The following is a 22,498-nucleotide window of genomic DNA, read 5'->3' as shown; positions in this document are numbered from 1 at the left end:
AAAGAAGATGTAATCACAACAGATTATTACTTTTTTCTTAGTTTATAGAAAAATCTTAACTGTATTTAATTCCCCTTATATATAGTAAACCATAGCTTTATTTGAAATTCACCGTGGACCTCTTTATTGATATTTGCTATGTGAATTTATTCTGTCCACTGTCTTAGAAAAAAGTAATGTGACATCAATTTTTATGAGCATCTAATCCTCATTGAATATGAACAAAGCAAAAAAAAAACAAAACACCATTTTCACATTAACATTCAAGACCCATTTGGGATTAGAACAAAAAGTATTTGAGTAAGACAAACACAGGGTGAAGTTCTTGCTATCTCAACCTTCCACTGCTCTGTCTCTAAGCAGTGAAAGAACAAATTAACTTTATGTTATTTCTCTGGAAGATTTGAAAATTGAGCCTAAATCCCATTTCAAATTCAGATCGCTAATGATTGCTGGTTGTGGTAAATAAATCTATCAAGAATCCAGAGAAATAAGTACTTTCCTTTGTCATTGTTTTGCACTTGAATTAAAAATGGTGTTCTTTAAAGCACCACCCCTTTTTCATTTCCACTGTCCAAGATACCAGGCACTAAAATGCATACGAGATTTACTAACATTCCAAGAATAAATGTAAGACAAGAACTGCATCTATCCTTAATCTGCTAAAGGACATTCATTCATTGATATGAACATTTCACTATCTGCTATTTAAGAGAATTTACATGGCCAGACCAATTCCAGCCTTGTTGTAAACTAAGACTTGCTAACCAGCATTCATTCACTTATCACTTCATTATTTAATATTACTGTAAAAGGAAACATGTAAAAGCAAAACTATGGCCATTTTAATGCTTTATTCGCCACCTAATAGAATAGCCATGTAACATAGCATGAAGCTAAGATTGCATCCCATTAGCAATGCATGTTGACTATGGAAAGGGGCATGGTGCTTTAAGGCTATTTATATCCTCTAGGGTGACTGTTGATTTTCTACACAAATTTTGCTTGATCCATCAAAAAAAGGATTCCTTTGTGTGTCCAGTTTCAGAAAATGTCTAGTATGTTTTTCTTTGTTTAGAGCATGCCATTTGGGGGAAAATATGGACCCATTTTAAAACCCGTACCTCACCCCCAGTGTTCCTGGTCTGAGATGATAAAGGTATACAGTGCACTTATATTTACTTCACTTTGTTGCGTGTTAGGAAAAACAACAAAAATCAGGAGTTGTCCTTTATTTTTTTTCGTATATGACCATCAGTACAATGCCCATTTCATATACAATGGACATTGTTATATATCTCAAAAATTGTTATACATGCCAAGGTTTGGTTACAAATCATCTGTAAGACTTCCTCTTCCTGTTAACTTTCAAAATGGCCAAACAGGAAAGTGGAATGATGTCGACCCCCATCGCTGTACCATATAAACAAAAATTTCACAACTTTGAAACTACAAGTTTGAGATCTTTTATCCAGGATTTGTGGGGCGGAAAATTGTGTGCAGGTTGTTTTAAAGTGTTTTAAAATGTGTCATCTAAAATTTGCAAATCCATAATTTAAAGTATATATTTTGTTATCATATTTGCAATGCCTGGAATTATGACACTTTAAAAAGTATATATTTTGATTTACATGGTGATCATAACTATTTGTGTGACGTGGTCACTTAAAATTAGCTATTATTTAAAAATAATATTTTTATATACCTTGAAAGCAGGATCACAGGATAGAAGATCACATAGCTGTAGTTTACTTTTATATGTTACGCAAATGGGGTAAACGCATGATGATCGTGGCAAATTACTAAAACTGTTGTCATTAGTCTATGGTTTTGTCTCTGACGTATTTGGCTTTTTTGCCACATTAACTATTGTCAGTTGATATATAACTTTATTGACTGGTTCTTTAAACTTTTAATGCAAACACACATTAAACTGTTCTAAAAACTTTTCCCTGCATAATTGTTTTCTATGAAGCAAGGAAACTCTCATTAGTTTTAAATGAGCTGTAGTTGACTTGCTTTATGGCAGGGTCGATTAACATTTTTAAAGCCACTATGCTGTGATATATTGTTATTGCCTAATGTTATTTATAGTGCTATTGTTGTCAAATAGTGAATTTTCTTCAGTTCCGTTCTTTGGTTGTCATTATTTTTGACATCATACAACACATCTAGAAACAAATGTAATTGTGGTGACATTTTGTCCCATTGTGTGTGCTGTCTGTGTTTCCACCACAAATCTGAATACATTTTTATTTTAGTATTTAGGATCAATGCTGATAAAGGAATTGAGGGGGACGGAGTCAACACAAGATGCCTGTTCGAAAATGAGGGTAAGCTTTGATGACAGAAAAAGACTGCAATATATATATATATATATATATATATATATATATATATATATATATATATATGTCTCACATTAGATGCTGTCATTTTATTATTAGTAAGAAGGCAGAAGGAAGCAAAAGTTGACATGTGTCACAAAGTTGCAGTTTGTTATTATCTCACCAGTAGAGCATTTACAAAACAACCTGACATTTGGTAGAACTTTGTCTCCTGGTCTGCCACTGCATGCTCCCACTGATTTCTATATTTGTATTTCCCATGTTTTAGAACAAAATAAAATGTAAAAATTTAAAGGGAAAAATATTTGCTTAAAAATGCTGCTAATAATATTTGGACTATGTGTGTTAATGAACAGGAAATTTTATATATACTGTATGTATCCCACAAAGTTGTAACTTCTGTTTGCTACCATTTTATTTGTGGATGTGAAGTCAATTTTAGTGTTAATAGCATTTCTTTTCATGGCCTGCCTTAAAATGTTCCTGCAGAGTTTTCAAAGATGATAAAGCACCCAGTGTGTATAGTTATACCCTAAAACCTATGGCTCTCTACTATTAAATTACAACCTAGATTGCATTCTGACCAGACCCATCATTTTGTATACCACTCTATTAGCTGATAAGGCCATTGATCACTTTTAGTGACCAGTGGGCAGAAATAGGGGCTGAACCTGATGTCTGGTCTGAAGTTTCTAGGCACTCTAGAAATAAAATGAAGATGCTTGCAGGCACCTGGAAATGTGTGCTCTTCAGATAGAAGGTCAATTTGTGATGTTTCAAGATGCCATAGATTTGCCGAACTTAAGTGTTATTTAAACTAAAACATATATTTCTGTTTTTGATAGATGCTGATAAATGCCTCAAGAGATTATAATGTATATTTACAGTAGTTATTAGTGCAATGGTTTTAAACAAATTTTCATTGACCACGGTAGCTGAAGGCACTGTGGAGCAATTCATCCCCCAAGTTCATAATAGATGCAGTGAAGTTGGGACTCTGTATCTGCCCTTTGTCCCCTTCCTGTGCCCCTGCTCTATGTTTACATTACAGTTTAGAAGACAAGCAAACAGCCACTGCACTGCTGGCAGAGAGGAACAGGATGATCTAATGATAGAAAACAAAACTTAAAAATTTTTTTTCTCAAAACTCAAGAGGATGATTCTTGTAGATACAGATGTCAAAAGGGCTTGCTTTAAAGCATGTGTTACTGTTGTTAAAATGTGTAACTAACTGAATGTCCATAACCTTGCCATTGTTCTCCTTTAAAGTAATTTTTTAATTTACTTTGACATTTTTGAAAACTTTGTTTTCTATGTTTTTGTTAATTTCGTAATAAATAAAGATAGGGATGTACCTATATCAGTATTTGTGCCGAATGCTCCCGATACCAAAACCGATACTTTGCGGTGAGATTTCCGTCAGTACAAAATGAATGAGCGCAAATCGCTCCCTGTGTGTGTGTTTAGAAAGGGATTAAAGCGCCATCTAGTTAGCAATTAAAATAATGTTACAATTCACAGTACATACAGTGGCTCTGTATGCCACCAGTACAAATTTTAAGAAATGCAACCATTTGTATACACAGTCCCCTCATTTTCAGGGGCTCAAATATAATTGAACAAATGAATATAATTATATATAAAATGTTCATTTTTAATATTTGTTGAGAATCCTTTACTGGCAATGACTGCCTGAAGTCTGGAACCCATGGAAATTACCAGACTGTGTTTCCTCCTTTCTGACGCTTTGCCAGGCTCTAACTGCAGCTGTCTTCAGTTGTTCTTTGTTTGTGGGTCTTTCTGCCTTTAGTTTTCCCTTCAGAAAGTGAATGCATGCAATTGGGTTGAGATTAGGTGATTGACTCGGCCATTGCAGAATATTCCACTTTTTTTTTTTTAATTAAAATCTCATGGGTTGCTTTTGCAGTGTGTTTTGGATCATTGTCCATCTGTACTGTGAAGCACAGTCCAATCAACTTTGCTGCATTTGGCTGAATCTGGGCGGACAGTATATCTCTAAATACTGCAAAATTCATCCGGCTGCTTCTGTCTTCTGTCAGATCATCAATAAACACCAATGACCCAGTGCCACTGGAAGCCATTGTTAAAGAAGAAAAATGCTCCTGCGCACAAGCGGTGTATGAACACAGGCCTTGCTACCCTCAAGGATGGGGGATCCTAGCAAACAACGAAAAAGAAGGAAAGAAAGGGCGCACCAGCCATGTGCATTATCTTTTGGATGAATTTTATTAAAACTAATGATACAAAGAAACTACTTACAAACAGTAGTAGAAGATCTCAAGTGTGTAAAAACAATCTTCCAATCACAGCATACAGTCAGGGACTTTCCTTCTTTTCCACTGGAAGCCATGCATGCCTATGCCATAACACTGCCTCCACCATGTTTTACAGATGACGTTGTGTGCTTTGGATCATGAGCTGTTCCAAGCCTTCTCCACACTTTTTTCTTCTTTCTTCATTGTGGTACAAATTCATCTTCATTTCATCCGTCCAAAATATGCTTTTCCAGAACTGGTCTGGCTTTTTTGGATGTTTTTGGCAAAGTCTAATCTGGCTTTTCCATTCTTCAGGCTTATAAATGGTTTGCACCATGTGGTGAACCCTCTGTATTTCCTCTCGTGAAGTCTTCTTTTGATTGTAGACTTTGACAATGATACGCCCACCTGGAGAGTGTCCTTCACTTGTCTGGATGTTGTGAATGGGTTTTTCTTTACCATAGAGAGGATCCTGCGATCATCCACCACTGTTGTCTTCTGTGGACGTCCAGGCCTTTTTATGTTGCCGAGCTCAACAGTGCATTCTTCATTCCTGAGAATTTACCAAACTGTTGATTTTGCCACTCCTAATGTTGCTGCCATCTATCTGATGGAATTGTTTCACCTGTTTCACTTGCACGGACAGCTCCTTTGAGCACATGATTTAGGTTCACAGCAATAGATTCTAAATGCAAATACCACACTTAGAATCAACTCCAGACCTTTTACCGGCTTAATTGATGAAGCAATAACGAAGGAGTAGCCCACACCTGGCCATGAAACAGCTTTTGATTCAATTGTCCAATTACTTTTGGTCCCTTGAAAAAGGGGGAAGGCTATTCTTAAGAGCTGTAATTTCTAAATCCTTCCTCTGATTTGGATGTACATACTCTCAAATTAAAATGAGAGTGTGCACTTTCAGCCCATATCCATTATATAGCATATAAACAAAACCAGGTATTACTACCCGGATTCAAAAGGTGGCTACTTTTGCAACAGAAAATCTGAATCAAACTGGTTCCATAAAAGTTATGTAAAGTTTATTAAATATAGGGCGTGGCCGGGATGGTGGACTGAATAGACGTGCCTACTGAGCTCTGCTGGAGAGGAATCCGTTTTATAGATCTGTTTTGGGGTTAAATCGCACTTTACTGGCCTGTAAGCCTCTGCATGCCTTCTAGAACATCTGGAGGCCCGAAACGGGGCAAAAGGCTGAAGTTCCCCCCCGGTATTGAGGCTGTGGAGTTCCCGTCTCCGGATCAGTGGCGTACACCAGCACGCCCTAACAATATGGAGACGCAAACTAACCACGAGGAGGCCACTCCACCAGGAATACCTGAGGTAATGGCAGCTATCACTATGTGCCAGACAGCACTCACATCCAAGATAGAGGCTGTGCAGCTAGACGTGGGGCTGCTGAGGCAAGACCTGGACAAGATCCGATCTAGGATAACTGTGGTGGAGCAGTGGGTTGGCGACACAGAAGACACTGTGGCCGACCATGAGGCCTCCATCAGGGCACTCCAAACGAAGGTAAGGCTCTGGAGAATAGGGCGGAGGATGCCGAAAATCGGAGCCGGAGGAATAGCCTTCGTATTGCCGGGCTCCCAAGAGGGAATTGAGGGGCGCAATCCTGCTGCCTTTATGGAGGACCTGCTGCGATCGGTCCTTCCTGCAGCTCATCTATCACCATACTTTACGGTGGAGAGGGCTCACCGAGTACCGCCGAGGCCGGGACCAGAGGGAGCACCCCCACGTACATTAATCCTACGATTGCTAAACTTCCGGGATAGAGACGAGCTCCTGAGAGCAGCCCGAGCAGCAGGCGACATCCCTTACCGTAATACGAAGCTCATGATGTTCCCTGATTACACGCTGGAGACACAGAGACAGCGTCAGTCATTCGATTTTGTGAAAGCAGCTCTTCGAGTCAAGGGGATTCGCTATATTATCCTGTTCCCTGCCAAGCTACGTGTAGTCGATGGAGAGACGGTGAGGATCTTCACCAGCCCTAAAGAAGCCAGCGCATGGCTGGAGACACTGCCTCCGTAAAGTTCTTCTGGCTTCTGCCCTAGGCCTTTTTTCCTGTTTTCCTTTTGTTTGGGGCCGCTGAGGCCGCAGTCGGGGCTCTACACTGTGGAGGTAAGGACACTGTCAAGTACAGCCTAAACTCAGATTTAGGTCGATGAGAGCTTTTGGATACAGTCGGGCCTGGACCTGCTTTTCATAAGTTTATCTTTATGCTAACTGTGTCCTGTCCTGTACTGTGCCCTGGGATGAAGTCTCAATGCAACTGATTTGGTGCGAACACCTTGTTATATCCTAACTGCCTACTCTGAATATCTACATAAGTTTTCCTTTTCTTCAATCAGCTCTCCAACAACTCAAACCAGTAGGAAATTCTTTACCCTTTTTTCCCTTTTTTTATTTTTTATTTTTGGATGGAAAGTACAAACTTTGGAATGTCCTAATCGGGTCCACGCTTCCCAATACAATTTTCTGGAACTTGTTCTGAATTATTCTGGGGTCATGTGCCCCTCAATGTTTGAGGGTGCACGGGGTGGGGGGGGGTGTTGGATGGCCGTTGCCATCTGCAAGTTGGTTGGTTTATTAGTTCTAAGTTTCATGATATTCATGGTTGGTCTATGTATTCCTTTTTATGTTGTGTGCAACAAGTGGCCCTCTGGGGGTGTGCAGTTGCCACGCCCCAACAGGTTGGCGGGCTCTAGGGAGCACTGGATGGTGGGGGGCTGCTCACCTACAGATGAGCCCAGTATATCTTGGCATTATGACATCCTTCGTTTATGGCTGTGTAAGAAATATGGCTAATTTCACAATGCTGTCTTGGAATGTCAGAGGCCTTAACTCTGCAGTAAAATGGTCCCTGGTGCTTAAATACATACAGCAACATAACCCCAAAAATAGGATTTTTAAATACAGCTTACCTGTAAAATCCTTTTCTTGAGAGTACATCACGGGACACAGAGTATTCATTACATAGTGGGTTAGATAGGCACACTGGTTAACCCCAATTAAGGAGAATTCCTCCCCTATATAACCCCTCCCATACAGGGAGGACCTCAGTTTTGTAGCAAAGCAATAGGTAACCACGTAAAAACCATAGAAGGGCGGGAGCTCTGTGTCCCGTGATGTACTCTCAAGAAAAGGATTTTACAGGTAAGCTGTATTTAAAAATCCTATTTTCTTGATCATACATCACGGGACACAGAGTATTCATTACATAGTGGGATGTCCCAAAGCAATGCTCATTTGAGGGGAGGGAGACACAGATCAGAAAATATAGACCGCAAACGGACCAGAGGAACTAAACTGTAGCCTGCAGTACACTGCGCCCGAAGGCGGTATCCTCTTGCCCTCTTACATCCACCTGATAGAATCTGGTGAATGTATGGACTGAAGACCAAGTCGCAGCCTTACAGATCTGAGCCATGGAGGCCTGGTGATGCACTGCCCAAGAAGCACTAACAGCCCTAGTTGAGTGCGCTTTCACATGAAAAGGAGGAGTCTTCCTCTTTTTATCATGAGCCTGAAAAATAACCTGTCTAATCCATCTAGAAAGAGTGGATTTCTACGCTGCTTGGCCTTTCTTATGGCCATCTGGCAGAATAAACAAACAATCAGTTTTCCATATCTGAGCGGTTGCCTGCAGATAGACACTGACTGCTCTAACCACATCAAGAGTGTGCAAAGATTCTTCCTCCGTGGACTGCGGATCTGGAAAAAAGGATGGTAGGATTATATCTTGATTCAAATGGAATCCTGAAACCACCTTAGGTAAGAAGGAACGATTAGGATGCATAACAATCCTGTCCTTGTGAATAATTAAATATGGCTCTACAAGAAAAAGCTGCCAATTCTGATACTCTCCTAGCAGAGGATATGGCTATCAAGAAGACTAATTTTTTAGTCAAAAGCGCTAAACGAGCCAGGTGCAGTGGCTCAAAGGGTTGTCCCTGTAAAGCCGACAACACCAAATTCAAATCCCATGGGCATACTAGAGGTTTGACTGGCGGATTCAACCGCAGTGCCCCCTGAATAAAGGCCCGGACAAGGGAATGTGAAGCAATTGGCTTCTGAAAAAATACAGACAAAGCCAAAATTTAGACTTTGATAGTGCTCAAAGCCAATCTCATTTCTAGGCCTGACTGAAGAAAGGTCAAGATTCTGCTAATCATATACTTTCTAGGATGCCATCCCCTGGGTTCACACCAGGAAATATATGCCTTCCAGATTTTGTAGTAAATAAGCCTGGAGGCCGGCTTTCTGGCATTGACCAGAGTGGAAAGGACTGACTCCGAGAGCCCACGGTCTTTTAAAATGTGGGTTTCAGCAGCCAAGCCGTCAAATTTAGACTTCCTAAAGCAGGGTGGCAAATCGGACCCTGTGTGAGCAGATCTGGCCGGAATAGGAGGACCCAAGGCCTGCCCACTGCCATCTTTATGATCTCTGCATACCATGGTCGTCTGGGCCAAGCCGGGGCTACAAAAAGGACCGACTTTGCTTCCCTTGGACCCTTCCCAGGAACCACGGAAGAAGTGGGTTCGGAGGGAAGGAATACATTAGATTGTACTGATCCCATGGGATTGTCAGAGCATCTGACCCCTGAGCAAGTACATCCCTTGTTCTGGACACAAATTTGTCCAGCTTCCTGTTGAATCTGGACGGGAATAGATCCACATCTGGTGTTCCCCACCTTTGACATATGGTTTGGAATATGTCGGGCTGTAGGGACCATTCTCCTGGGCATAATTGCCGGCGGCTTAAGAAATCCGCTTGCCAATTTTCCACTCCTTGGATGAATACCGCAGACAGGCAGGAAACATGGCTTTATGCCCATGCAAGAATGCGATTCACCTCCCTTTGGGCATCTAGACTTCTGGTGCCTCCTTAGTGATTAATGTAAGCCACAGCCGTGGCATTGTCGGATTGTATCCGAATAGGATGACCCTGTAGCCTGTAAGACCAGTCCATGAGGGCCAAGTAAATTGCCCGAATTTCTAGAATATTGATGGGCAAGCGTTTCTCGGTTGCAGACCATCTTCCCTGCGTGCATGTTTCTTTCAGAACTGTTCCCCAGCCTGTCAGACTGGCATCTGTGGTTACAATCTTCCATTGTAGTGGAAGAAAGGCTTTGCCTTTCAAAAGATTTTTGGTTCGTAACCATTGAGGCTTTTGCGTATCCTTGGGGATAGGCACATCGGAAGATCCAAGGCATGAGTATTTTTGTTCCAAGCTGCGAGAATGCTTCTCTGCAGGGGCCTTGAGTGAAACTGGGCAAATGGAACAGCCTCGAAAGTGGCAACCATCTTTCCTAACAGTCTCATACATAGCCGAATGGATGGACTCTTTTTGCTTAAAGGGGTTGTAAAGTTATTATTTTTTTTTTTTTTAAATAACAAACATGTTATACTTACCTTCACTGTGCAGCTCGTTCTGCACAGAGTGGCCCCGAACCTGGTCTTCTGGGGTCCCTCGGCGGCTGTTTCAGCTCCTCCCCGCAAGCATTTACCACCTTCATGCGAGCTCCCTCGCACGGTGGTGAGTGCTTGCGGGCGCGCTCCCGTGATACAGCCGGCGGCTATAGCCGCTCGCTGTATCACTCGGCCCCACCCCCCGGCGCGCCACGTCTTCGGATGTGATTGACAGCAGCGCGAGCCAATGGCTGCGCTGCTTTCAATCCATCCACTGCAGCCAATCAGCGACCAGGCTGAGCTGCAATGAAGATGACGAGCACGAGCAGCGAAGATTCGAGGCGTCAGGTAAGTAAAACGGGGGGCCTGGGGGTGGCGGTACTGTCAAAAGTTTTCACCTTAATGCATAGAATGCATTAAGGTGAAAAAATTTTTAGCTTTACAACCCCTTTAATACTAAGCGGACAAGAGCTCTTACGGCCTTGACCTTTGGCTCTGGTAGAAACACCCTGCCTTGAGCGGTGTCTATGATCATGCCTAGGTACTCCAACCTTGTTGAAGGTTGCAAAGAAGACTTTTCTAGGTTGATTATCCAGCCTAGTCTTTCCAAAGACAGCACGGTTCAGGTGTGCCACCGATTGCTCTATGAGTAGCAAATCATCTAGATAAGCTACCACAGTTATGCCCTGAGCGCTTAGATTTCCTAAGAGGGTCTAGAATTTTTGTAAAAAAATTCGAGGAGCTGTAGCGAGACCGAAAGGAAGGGCAACAAATTGGAAATGGCGCTGGTCTACCGCGAACCTTAGATATCTTTGGTGAGCGGGAAAAATCGGCACATGAAAATATGCATCCTTGATATCTATTGATGCCATAAATTCTCCCCCCTGCAGGGTGGAGCTGAGATAGTAAGCGATCTAAGGCCAGTAGTAGCGGTTCTCACTTTACTGGATCTTTGGGAACTCTTGACCTTAGGAAACGAGCTGGTGGAAGCTCTAGGAACTCTATTTTGTAACCTAGAGATACTGAAGAGACCACCCACTTGTCTTGAACCTCTTCCCGCCAGGCTCCGGAAAACTGTAGGAGCCTTCCCCCCACTCGGCCAAGTGGGGGGCCCCTTCACAGGTATTTTTTTGGGCTCTGCTTGGCAGGCTTTCGTCCCCAAGCCTTTTTCTGCCCTTGGGTGTGACCCTGGGCCTTTCCTCTGAAAGTAGATTGGGAAGGCCGTCGCCACTGCTTAGAGCCTGATGTTCCAGGGGAAGGGGAAAGAGACCATTTGAATGGTGGACGTTTACTCCTCTTAACTGGTAGGAGTGTAGATTTACCACCTGTAATTTTTTGGATAAAATTATCTAGGTCATCCTCTGTGACATACGCTGGGGCTGTAACATTAGGAGAGGCTGCAAACTTGACAGGTGCACTGACTCCTGTGAGGCTGGCTCCAGTCTTGCAGGGGGGATGGTAATCTGCAGGCATCTTTAGGACCCCTAGACACAGGCGGTGACTTTCTTGTGCCTTTGTTACCTCCCCCCGAGACCCTCTTACAAGGAGACATAGTCCCAAGCTACAAAGCAGACGTACTAGTACATATGCAATCACTGTTGTGCTAAAAGTCTCACAATATACATATATACTTAATACTGCACAACCTGATGCCTGAGTAGGTGTCTTAGATTAGCCTGGATCCGACCACTTTAGGATGCTGACTGCCCACACTCTGTGTCCATCTGTTTACAGAGCTCTGAACACTCTGGGCTTCTAAATTAGCCACCTGGTGTCTGCACACCTGCAGTGGGGGACTTCACTGAGTGTGTATCTGAAAGGCACGTAAGTTTGCTCCTTACTCCCTCTAGTGGTGGAAATCAGGTAAGACATGCAACTACTTATTGAAAATCCATTTGTAATATAAATATATATATAGGATTAACTTCTCTTACCTGTCCCCGCTGCAGGAACTGCTGAGAACAGACAGTTTCCAGCCTTCGCCCATCACGGCGTGTAGCGTTGTGCCAACCTTCAGGGTTTTTTGGGTTCCTACTCAGGAAAACCTCTTACCTGGACCTGTAAAAGACTCTGCCAGAAACTTTCGTGCCACTGTTTTAATAGTACACCAAGCCTGGTTTTCTCAGAGCCCAGTCCTCCAAAGAGAGACTTACAGGCAAAACCTCGCTTCTTCGGATGATGAGGCCCGGGTACCATACCATCTTGGGAGTCAAAATATCAGCCCGAACTATGGATCCGGTCAGCATAGCCCTTTAAGCCCCCGCAGGGACCAAACTGGAGCTTTCTTCATAGCACATGTTTTACGTAACCAACCACCTTAGACACTGGTGAAAAAACTGAGGTCCTCCCCGTATGGGAGGGGTTATATAGGGGAGGAATTCTCCTTAATTGGGGTTAACCAGTGTCCAATCACCGATCTAACCCACTATGTAATGAATACTCTGTGTCCCGTGATGTATGATCAAGAAATAGGCATTTTACAAAAAACCCACTTGATAAGTGCCAGGATCTTGGGGTTAAAGAGAGCCTGGGTCTGCACCCATTATCATGCTTCTTATTCCAACTACACCAGAGGTGTAAGGGTTCTGGTGCATAGATCCCTGTCTTTCGAACTGGTGGCAGTTAAAACTGATCCCGGGGGCAGATATGTTCTTGTACATGCACTAATAGCTGGTTTTCCGTATGTAATTGTAGGAATATACCTGCCTCCTCCTACTGATACTACCTTACTTCATACTCTGATGCAAACTGTTATACAATATGATGTCAGTAAGGTACTGCTTGTGGGGGATTGTCCAATGAATTGGACAGGCTTCAGCCTTCTCCCTCTACCAACACCGGTCTGTCACAATGGGCGCCCTCCTTTAATCTGACGGATCTCTGGCACAATTTCCACCTCTCGGATGCCCAGTTCACCTGCCTATTGACTACCTATCGGACGCTGTCCCTCATAGATATGGCTTTTGCCTCGTCTGACATGCTGCGGGAGATAGTCTCCACTGAGATTCTTTCCCACGGCATCTCGGATCATGCCCCATTGATTGTCACGGTTCAGGCGGTTCCACCTGGGGGCCCGAGGTTGTGGAGACTATCCAAATACTGGATTATGGACACAGAGATCCAAGAGGAGATGCCTGAGGCATTATGCAATTTTTGGCTGAGTAATGACTCTTCTGGGCCACTAATAACATGGGATGCATTTAAGGCATGGTTAAGAGGCGAAAATATTAGGAAAATTGCATATAGAAAAAGGGTATCGGTGCAGTCTCTTAGGCAATTAGAGGATCAGGCCCGGGAAAAGGAACAAATATATGTCAATACCCCGAACTCAGATAACTACATCTCCTGGCAATACACCATTAGGGAATAGTCGCTACTGCGAGTTGATCTCACTAAGAAATCAACGTTGGCTAGTGCCCAGAGGGTGTTCGAGTACGGAGACAAAAATTGCAGGCTTTTAGCCTAGTTGGCCAAAGGGCATTATGCAACGACTCATGTAGGAAGGCTATGGGACACGGATAGTACACTCTTGACTACCCCTGAGACAATCAGCAACAGATTTTTACAATTTTACCAAGAGCTGTATTCTTTTAGGGTAAATTACACCGTTAAAGACCTGTCTGACTATTTAGACCTTATACCATTACCCACACTTGAACCAGAGCAAAGCAAAGCTCTGGACGAGGACATAACACTGGAGGAGATTCAGACAGCCATGGGTTGCATGCAGGCAGGGAAAGGCCCTGGCCCGGATGGTATACCCATAGAGTTTTACACACTGCATCAGGAGCTGTTGGACCCCAGATTGGCCTCTCTCCTCTCGCAGTTCTATACTCTTGGCTCCCTTCTGGACTCCATGTCTGAGGCGGTTGTGGTGTTGGTGCCCAAACCCGGTAAGGACCCTGAAGAATGTGCCTCGTATAGGCCCATATCTCTGATAAACGCAGATGCTAAGCTTCTGGCTAAAATTCTGGCTCTCAGATTGGCCATGGTGATTGAAACTCTGGTTCATCAGGATCAGATGGGGTTCATGCCAGGAAAGGGTACCGATATCAATATACGCAGACTTTTTTTCAATCTGGATACGGCCCACAACAATGGAGGTACTAGAGTCATAGCTTCCCTAGACGTGGAGAAAGCTTTTGACTCCGTGGAATGGGGATACCTGTGAGAGACACTGAAGCGTTTCGGGTTCGGCCCTAGATTTCTTCATTGGCTAGGTTTACTTTATAAATCCCCTAGGGCTAGGATCCGTACAAATTACACCTTTTCCGACTATTTTCTCCTCCGGGGGGGCACGAGGCAGGGGTGCCCGCTGTCACCCAGCTTATTTGTACTGGCTCTTGAACCGTTAGCTATCCTGATACAGGAATCGTGTGGTGTACGGGGACTCGGAGTTGGCCCTCTGGAGGATAAAATCTCCTTATATGTGGATGACGCATTGCCGTACTTGCAGGACGCCGAGACCTCATTACAAACAGCTCTGGAGATCTTTGATCAGGAGGTTTTCGGGGGTTAAAATTAACTGGTCCAAATCGGTAATTTTTCCGATAGATCCTCAGGCCCATGCAGCGCCGCCATCGACCACGCTGCTATGGGTGGAGGAGTTTAAATATCTGGGGATTATAGTAACCAGGGACCTCCAGGCTTTTCGTTGTCTCAATCTTCAGCCCATTGTCACAAGGCTAAAAGAGCATTGCTCTAAATGGAAGGACTTACCACTTACTGTTAGGGCGCATTAATATATTGAAAATGCTATATTTGCCTAGATTTAATTATGTATTCCGAAACTGCCCAGTGTGGCTCCCTGGTTCTTTTTTTAAGGACTTGGAGGTGTGCATTGGCTCGTTTCTATGGAAAGGGTCCTCCCCCAGATTGGCTAGGTCGACCCTACAGCTCCGGGTGCATTGTGGGGGTCTCGCACTACCTAATCTATTGGTTTACTATTGGGCAGCAGTACTAGTCACCGTGAGATGGTGGTTTGAGCAGGCCTGATCAAATGCAGCTACATGTTTGGAAGCTGCTATTTTGGGCTCCCTCACGGAACTAGGGAATATAGTATACAGAGGCCCCTCTGCATATCCCTCACTTCCAGGCCCCACCAAAGCAACCCTCAAAGTGTGGGCAGTGGCCTGGAAACGATTCATACTTCCCCGCCAATACTCTCCCTTTTCTCCTTTATGGGGAAACCCTTCCCTCCCTCATTTCAGGACAATACCCGATCCGCAGATATGGGCCTGGTTTGGGATCAAGGTTCTTCAGGATGTTATCCATTCAGGGACACTGCTTTCCTTCCAGGCTTTAGCAGGGAAATATGGACTCCCAGGGAGAATGCTATTTAGATATTACCAGTTGAGGCATGCAGCCAGGGATCAATTCCCCTACCCCATAGGCTTAAAAACGGACCCCATTGAAGCAATTTAGGCACAAGAGACTCTCAAAAAGACCCTTTCTACTCTATATCTTGCCCTATTAGAAATTGATTCACCTAAAATAAACACCCTCTGGACTAAGTGGCATGCTGACATTCCCAGCCTGGACAGGGAAACATGGGAGGAATGCTTTGAGGACGGGGCTAAATTGGTGATATCTTCTACGGATAAGTTGCTGCAAACTTAAGTTTATGCATCGTGTATACTACACGCCACAGAGACTGCACCGGATTTACCCTAATAGGTCACCGGACTGCCCCAGATGTCAATCCCCTGATAGCACATACATGCACATGTTCTGGACCTGTCCTCTTATTGAAAAGTTTTGGGCAGCGATTTTTGAAAGTATCAATATCCGCTCGCAACTAACATTACCGGTGTCGCCTGAACTGGCTTTATTAGGCATCCATGAGGATGATCAGAGACCTCGGTATACAAAAATACTCATCTCATTGTTATTGTATTATGCCAAGAAAGAAGTCCTTAGGAAGTGGGCCTCACCGTCTCCCCCAAAGGTAGACTCATGGGACTCCACTGTGAACGCTGTACTACCCCTATATAAGACGACTTACACTAACAGAGGTTACCCCCAGAAGTTCAATCGGGTATGGTTACCCTGGACCGAACAATTCTAATGCTTCCAATGCGTACCGAGTAAGGCACCGCCCCAAAGTATTGGGACGATGGCATGGACTGGAGCGATCCCCCCCCCCCCAGCCAAGGGATACTGTTTTAATTTAACATTATAGAGCATGTGCACCTGGAAAGTTATATGTAGTGATGAATATACTGTTCTGTACAGCTTACTCTTCCTACTCTGGATTCTGATTTTTCTTTAATTCATTTGTTTTGCTGTATTTTACTCTGCTTGTTCCTAGATGGTACATAAGAGCTCAATATATGACTGTAAATTATTATGTCATGTCATCTCAATAAAGACCAACCTTGTTGTTGAAAAAAAAAAAGTTTATCAAATATACTTATACCTATAGAGGCCAAGCCTCCCAAATTTGCCAAAGTGCAAAAAATGTCAAAAGTGCGCACAACATCACGTTTTCCGGGTCCCATCCATTGGAAGGATAACCCGGACAAAAATTGATGTATTGGACACATGGAAAGACAGGACAACACATAACTGGCACTACAAAAAACAAATAAAACAAAATAACCCCACCCCCCAACTGTATACACAGCAGGTCCAGACACCAGCTTGCTTCTATCCACAGAAAAAATGCTGTGCGGAAAAAAATGCATAAAAAATGTAAACTAACCTCCCCTATGAATGAAAGAATCACATGTTATCATGCAGGTTCTCTGTGGATAGCCTCCGGGGGAAAAAAAAAAAAAGGGAAAAGAAAGTTGAATTATCCAAAAAATGGTATACAACAATGCTTAAATATTCCCCTGAATGGTTTGGGTTGGCATGGAATTGGGTTAGATGGATCCCAGTGACTGAATCCATATCCATTATATAACTGTAGCTTGAATATGTTTTGGTAAATACCTGGAAAAAAAATTAAATTGTGCCTGTGTCCAAATATATATGGACCTAACTGTATCTGGCCACATGCAAAATAATCTACATAGGTGTCCCGGTCCTCTGATGGTAGCAAATCAGCCGCTGGAGGTGCTCACAGGGCTGGAGGAGATGTGTAGGTGGTCTGCCCCCAAGCTGATATCACTTCTGCCCGATACCCATGAGGTCTCAGAACTTCTCCTCCAGCCCTGTAAACACCACCAGCGGCCCTGATTTGCTACCATCGGCGGACTGGGATACCTATGCAGATTATTTTGCATGTGGCTAGATATGTACTGTGAGTTCTAACATTTTTTAAACTGCCCGCTAGATGGCACTTTAAACCCTTTCTATATACACACAGGAGCAGTGAGGAAATCGCATGCGAATTCTTTGCAGTGCGATTTGCACCAATTTTTTTTGTACCGATGCAAATCGCACTGCAAAATTTCGGTACTTGGTATCGGCGAGCACTTGACGGAAAATATCAGTACTCTCCGGTAAAAAACGATATCGTTGTAACCCTAAATAAAGGGATTAACCACTATAAGGAGTTCTCATTGGCTTAGTGTATTAGTATGTCTTCCAATTAACAACTGTTTGTGTAAGATATATGTTATACACTGAGAGCATTTTTTTCAAGAAAGATTTGCACTGAGAGGGAAGAAAAAGCATGAAGCAGAGCCTTGATATGTAATGGGAAGTACTGTGCATACTGTATAAAATCACAAATTATACTGTGATGTTTGGGGAATTGACTCAATTGTAGTAGCGCTTTCCAGGGAGTTCACACCAGACAGGAACTTTGTTTCAGGGCTTGATAGCCCACGTTTTTAAAAAACAAAAATAAAAAGTTCCACAAAATAAACGGTTGCCCTCACAGGGGTTTTCAACACCACTTCCAAACATTATGTAAAGCAGGCGTGCCCAACCAGTGGCCCGGGGGCCACATGCGGCCCGCGGAGCCCTCTGATATGCCCTGTGATCTCCTGTTCTGGGATAGTGGGTTGGCAAGCCCAGATCGCGGGTTGCCAACCTGCCATCCCAGAGCATTAGTGTTGTGAATTAAGCGGGCAGTAGAGGAAGCTTGGCTGTGGAGAGAGCAGAGTTGCATAAGCCAATGCTTCCTGTATAGCGCCGGCTCCTGTCACAGGCGAAGTGATACCAAATGCACTCTGCCTAGGACAGCAACAGCCAGCAATACTAAATGGAAGACTGTTATTGAAGGTACATTTATTACTAAAATCACATTGTATATATGGGCATATCTGTTCTGCAGTGGTTACTGGGCTGCTTTCAAACTGTTCCGCAAGTGCAGTGCAGTGCGCCTGCGGGTTACCAGTACTGAGCCATAGACTTCTGTTATTACCTGCTAGTTTGGTGTACTTTCAGAAAGTGCACCACACCTGCAAGATATAATAGAAATCTATGGCAAAGTACAGCTTATCCGCAGGAAAACCACAGGTGCACTGCGCTGCACAAGCAGTGTAGGTAAACCTTAGCGCATCAGTGTGAAAGCAGCCTCAGGCCCCTTTCACACGATCATTCCGATCCAATCAGACCCTCCATTCACCTCTATGGAGCAGCAGATGTAAATGGTCTTGTGTCCGTTTACACCCACCTACCTCCAATCCGATTGCCTAAAAAAAACAGAAGGGCATCCGTCCCCTTCCATCTGGGTGGATCGGATCAGAGGGCCCATAGAGTAGAGTGGACTGTGTCCGTGTCCGCTCTGCATATGCAGAGTGGACACGGACCTGTCATCCACCCAATCCGCTCACGGCCCACGACCGGTTACCAAGTCGCTTAAGTGGCCCTCACTCTTCAAAAAGTTGGGCACACCCGATGTAAAGGTTACCCACACAGGTGTTTAGCATTCCTCCTTCAATGCTGTATAACACACAGGTGTTTCCTTTAGCCTCTTTGCTTACTTCCACAGCGCCACTGCTCAGGCCTCAAATTCAGGCCTGTTGACTGGTCCTCAGACCAGTTCACAGTACCACTGTTTTCGCATGCAATCTGCGCACCTCTCTCATGCATTCTCAGCATCTATCTTAGCTCCCTACTGCACGGGGCTTACACGCAGACCTGGGCAGAGGACCTCCTGTCTCCTGGATGGAGCCCTGAACTATTGCCAGACCATAGATTATAAAGACTGTGCACACCTACACACGCATTCTTTTTTCCCCAGTAAAATCTGGACACCGGGTTAGAGGGTTCTTCCTTCCCAAAGATCTTCAAAGACTCTGGACTCCAGACACCAATCTGGGGATTTGCTGGACCCTCTCAATCTGCGTCTTTATGATCCCTGTTATTTTTGCCCATTTCAACCCAATGGCAGGGCACAGCACCGTTGCAATACATAGCAGCATGGATATGAAAACATGAACACATATTCTGGTGTTTTGGAGCCTGAGATGACCCAGCCACTGAACAGTCTATGTGAAGTTGGCAAGCAGTTACGTTGACAAGCAAAAAAGGACTCACGCTGTTGTAGGAAGGAGTATTTGGAGTTTTCAGAATTTGTTTCAATCAACTGCAACAATTAGTTAGAGGGAATGGGGTGCTAAAAGCCTGGAGAGGGACTTTAACACTCAAAATGCTGTGTGTGGTCCTGTCTACACCCCATGCCCACTGTCTGAATCTTTTACAGCTAAGACCATATACTTTTATTGCTGCATCAATATGCCACTTCAGTCAGGCTCTCAAAAAGCACCAGCACAGCAAAGTTCCAAGGGGCATAAATTATTTCCTAAACAGAATACATAATTAATGAAGAACCAGCCAGGATCACGGCAGCGATTACATCCTCACTTCTCTTGTTCTGTCATTTTTTTTCACGGCAGCTTTAGATAAACTGCCAACTAAGCGTCGCACATGTTGTATGTTAGATCACCCAGGCATTATGTGTAGCTGTCAGAATTGCATCTCTTGGATTAACTTTTTAGAACCCCATTTGTCCTCATTGTGGTGGTGCCCCGGCAAACTTAATAAACATGTTATGGAGATGTCCCAAACACCACCGATATTGGCAGGGCATAATTACGACTATTAATGATGTGCTTCAAATTAAACTATCATTGGATCCTGGAATGTGTCTGTTATACATAATGGAGGAATCCAGCTTCTCGGAAAATACCTATGTCACAATAGTGGGAAGTTTGTTCCAGGCATGGAAATTAATAGCGCAGAAATGGATCTCCATATTTCCACTGGCAGTGGAGGAATGGAGAACGCAAATAAAAGAAACCATATTAAAAGAGAAATGTATTTTTCTACATAGATGTCAAGGGAAATTTGAGGCTATTTGGAAAGGCTGGTTAGAGCTCTTGGGCCCTGAAATGTGAGATGTCTTAAAAGTGGAGGAGAGACATTAGGCGGGCAGATTGAGATGGGGAGTGGAGAGATTGGATTCCCTTAGAGAGAGAGAGGTGCGGGAGGTTGGATTTGGGGTGGGGGGGTGGATGAGAGGGAAATCGGGGGGGGTTAAGAATTTTTTTTGGGGGGGGGGGTTTAGGGTTATTAAATGTAATGTGTATTTTTGCTGTATCTGGATAATATGAATGTGAAATGTATTATGCCCCGTACACACGGTCGGACTTTGTTCGGACATTCCGACAACAAAATCCTAGGATTTTTTCCGACGGATGTTGGCTCAAACTTGTCTTGCATACACACGGTCACACAAAGTTGTCGGAAAATCCGATCGTTCTAAACGCAGTGACGTAAAACACGTACGTCGGGACTATAAACGGGGCAATGGCCAATAGCTTTCATCTCTTTATTTATTCTGAGCATGCGTGGCACTTTGTCCGTCGGATTTGTGTACACACGATCGGAATTTCCGACAACGGATTTTGTTGTCGGAAAATTTTATAGCCTGCTCTCAAACTTTGTGTGTCGGAAAATCCGATGGAAAATGTGTGATGGAGCCTACACACGGTCGGAATTTCCGACAACAAGGTCCTATCACACATTTTCCGTCGGAAAATCCGACCGTGTGTACGGGGCATTAGATGTATTGATGGAAGAAAAATCACTGAAATAAAAATTACCACATTTATTAATTGTGCTATTGCCGTTTAATTTACAGAACCTACCTGCTAGCATTTTTTACTAATCTCCTTTAGCTCTTCAAGGGTTAACAGTAAGGATCAGGTTGAAGGTTAGACTTACGGGTAAGGGTTAAAGTAAATTTGTGCTTTACACTCTATGGGTTCACTTTTGGGTTAAATAACTTTTCAGGTGTAATAAATGATTTCTTTAGGTGTCTAAAAATTCACGCAGAATAAGTTATTTATGCAGACAATACCTGTATTGAAATTGTTGACTACAAAACCCTTTGACGAAAATAGCCAAGTCATTTTTCAGAAACTGAAAACTAGTGTACCAAATAATGTGGTACAAGTCGATCTGAGAAATGTAATTTAGCCATGGTATAGAACGTTTGTTCTGTAAGACATGCCACTATGCCAGTCATTGAACCATATCAATGTGCCATAGTTTGAGAGTAATCAAAATGATGCTGGTCACATTTATTTGATTTATTTATAAAGCACTGACATTTTTTGCTGTACTTCACAGAGCCTAGACCAATCAAAACAGTCTCTGTCCAGAAGGAACATTAAAGCTGATTTCTAGACAGCTAGGTACACAGGTGAAATATCCACTCCTAAGATTTACACAGCTCCACTGGATGAACCACTTACAGAAGGGAATATCGTAGTTTTCTCTCTCCACCCTCAGGATGGTGACTATACCAGTAATAGAGCAGCAGCAGACTTCTGAGATCATCCCTGCGCTCTCTCCTTATATTAGCATTTTCCTTGTCATTACATTTGCATACAGCACACCTTTGTACAGGAGACTGCAAGAGGCTGCAATCAGTGCAAATTTAGATACTTACACTAGTTAGCTAGCTGTCTTCTCTGTATGGCCTTACCTGATGCCATGCAGACTTTCCTCTGAAAATGTCCGCACTGGATCCTCTTCATAGTGTACATGTATGAAGCTGGCCCATTCATTCCAAAGGTAAGTCATAGTCATGGTGGCCTTCAACAGTCTAGTGGAGTATGTCTCTTCTTCAGGAATGAATAGGGCCACCGCCAATAGTTACTATCTACTATGTAGATAGTACATAGATACATTGGGGACGCAAAATATTCAGACCCCCTTACATTTTTCACTATTTGTTATATTGCAGCCATTTGCTAAAATCATTTAAGTTCATTTTTTCCTCATTAATGTACACACAGCACCCCATATTGACAGAAAAACACAGAATTGTTGACAATTTTGCAGATTTATTAAAAAAGAAAAACTGAAATATCACATGGTCCTAAGTATTCAGACCCTTTGCTGTGACACTCATATATTTAACTCAGGTACTGTCCATTTCTTCTGATCATCCTTGCGATGGTTCTACACCTTCATTTGAGTCCAGCTGTGTTTGATTATACTGATTGGACTTGATTAGGAAAGCCACACACCTGTC

General features: G+C 43.4%; 1 protein-coding gene across 4 annotated transcripts in view; it reads left to right on the top strand.

Moving 5' to 3' along the window:
- The window catches only part of ANKS1B (ankyrin repeat and sterile alpha motif domain containing 1B), a 241,738-nt gene that overhangs the window by 165,909 nt on the left and 53,331 nt on the right, over window positions 1-22,498 (top strand). For 2 of the 4 annotated variants that reach the window (XM_073621197.1, XM_073621196.1), the window contains exons 4-5: window positions 1,079-1,159; window positions 2,262-2,333. In XM_073621197.1, coding sequence (XP_073477298.1) covers window positions 1,079-1,159; window positions 2,262-2,333 — 153 coding nt within the window. The remainder of the gene's footprint in view (window positions 1-1,078; window positions 1,160-2,261; window positions 2,334-22,498) is intronic. The other 2 variants (XM_073621199.1, XM_073621198.1) reach the window with 1 other exon arrangement.

Source organism: Aquarana catesbeiana, linkage group LG03, assembly GCF_042186555.1.
Source record: "Aquarana catesbeiana isolate 2022-GZ linkage group LG03, ASM4218655v1, whole genome shotgun sequence".
In the NCBI taxonomy this organism is placed as follows: Eukaryota; Metazoa; Chordata; class Amphibia; order Anura; family Ranidae; genus Aquarana; species Aquarana catesbeiana.
The sequence above is the reverse complement of the archived record's forward strand: the minus strand, read 5'-3'. Positions and strand labels throughout refer to the sequence as shown.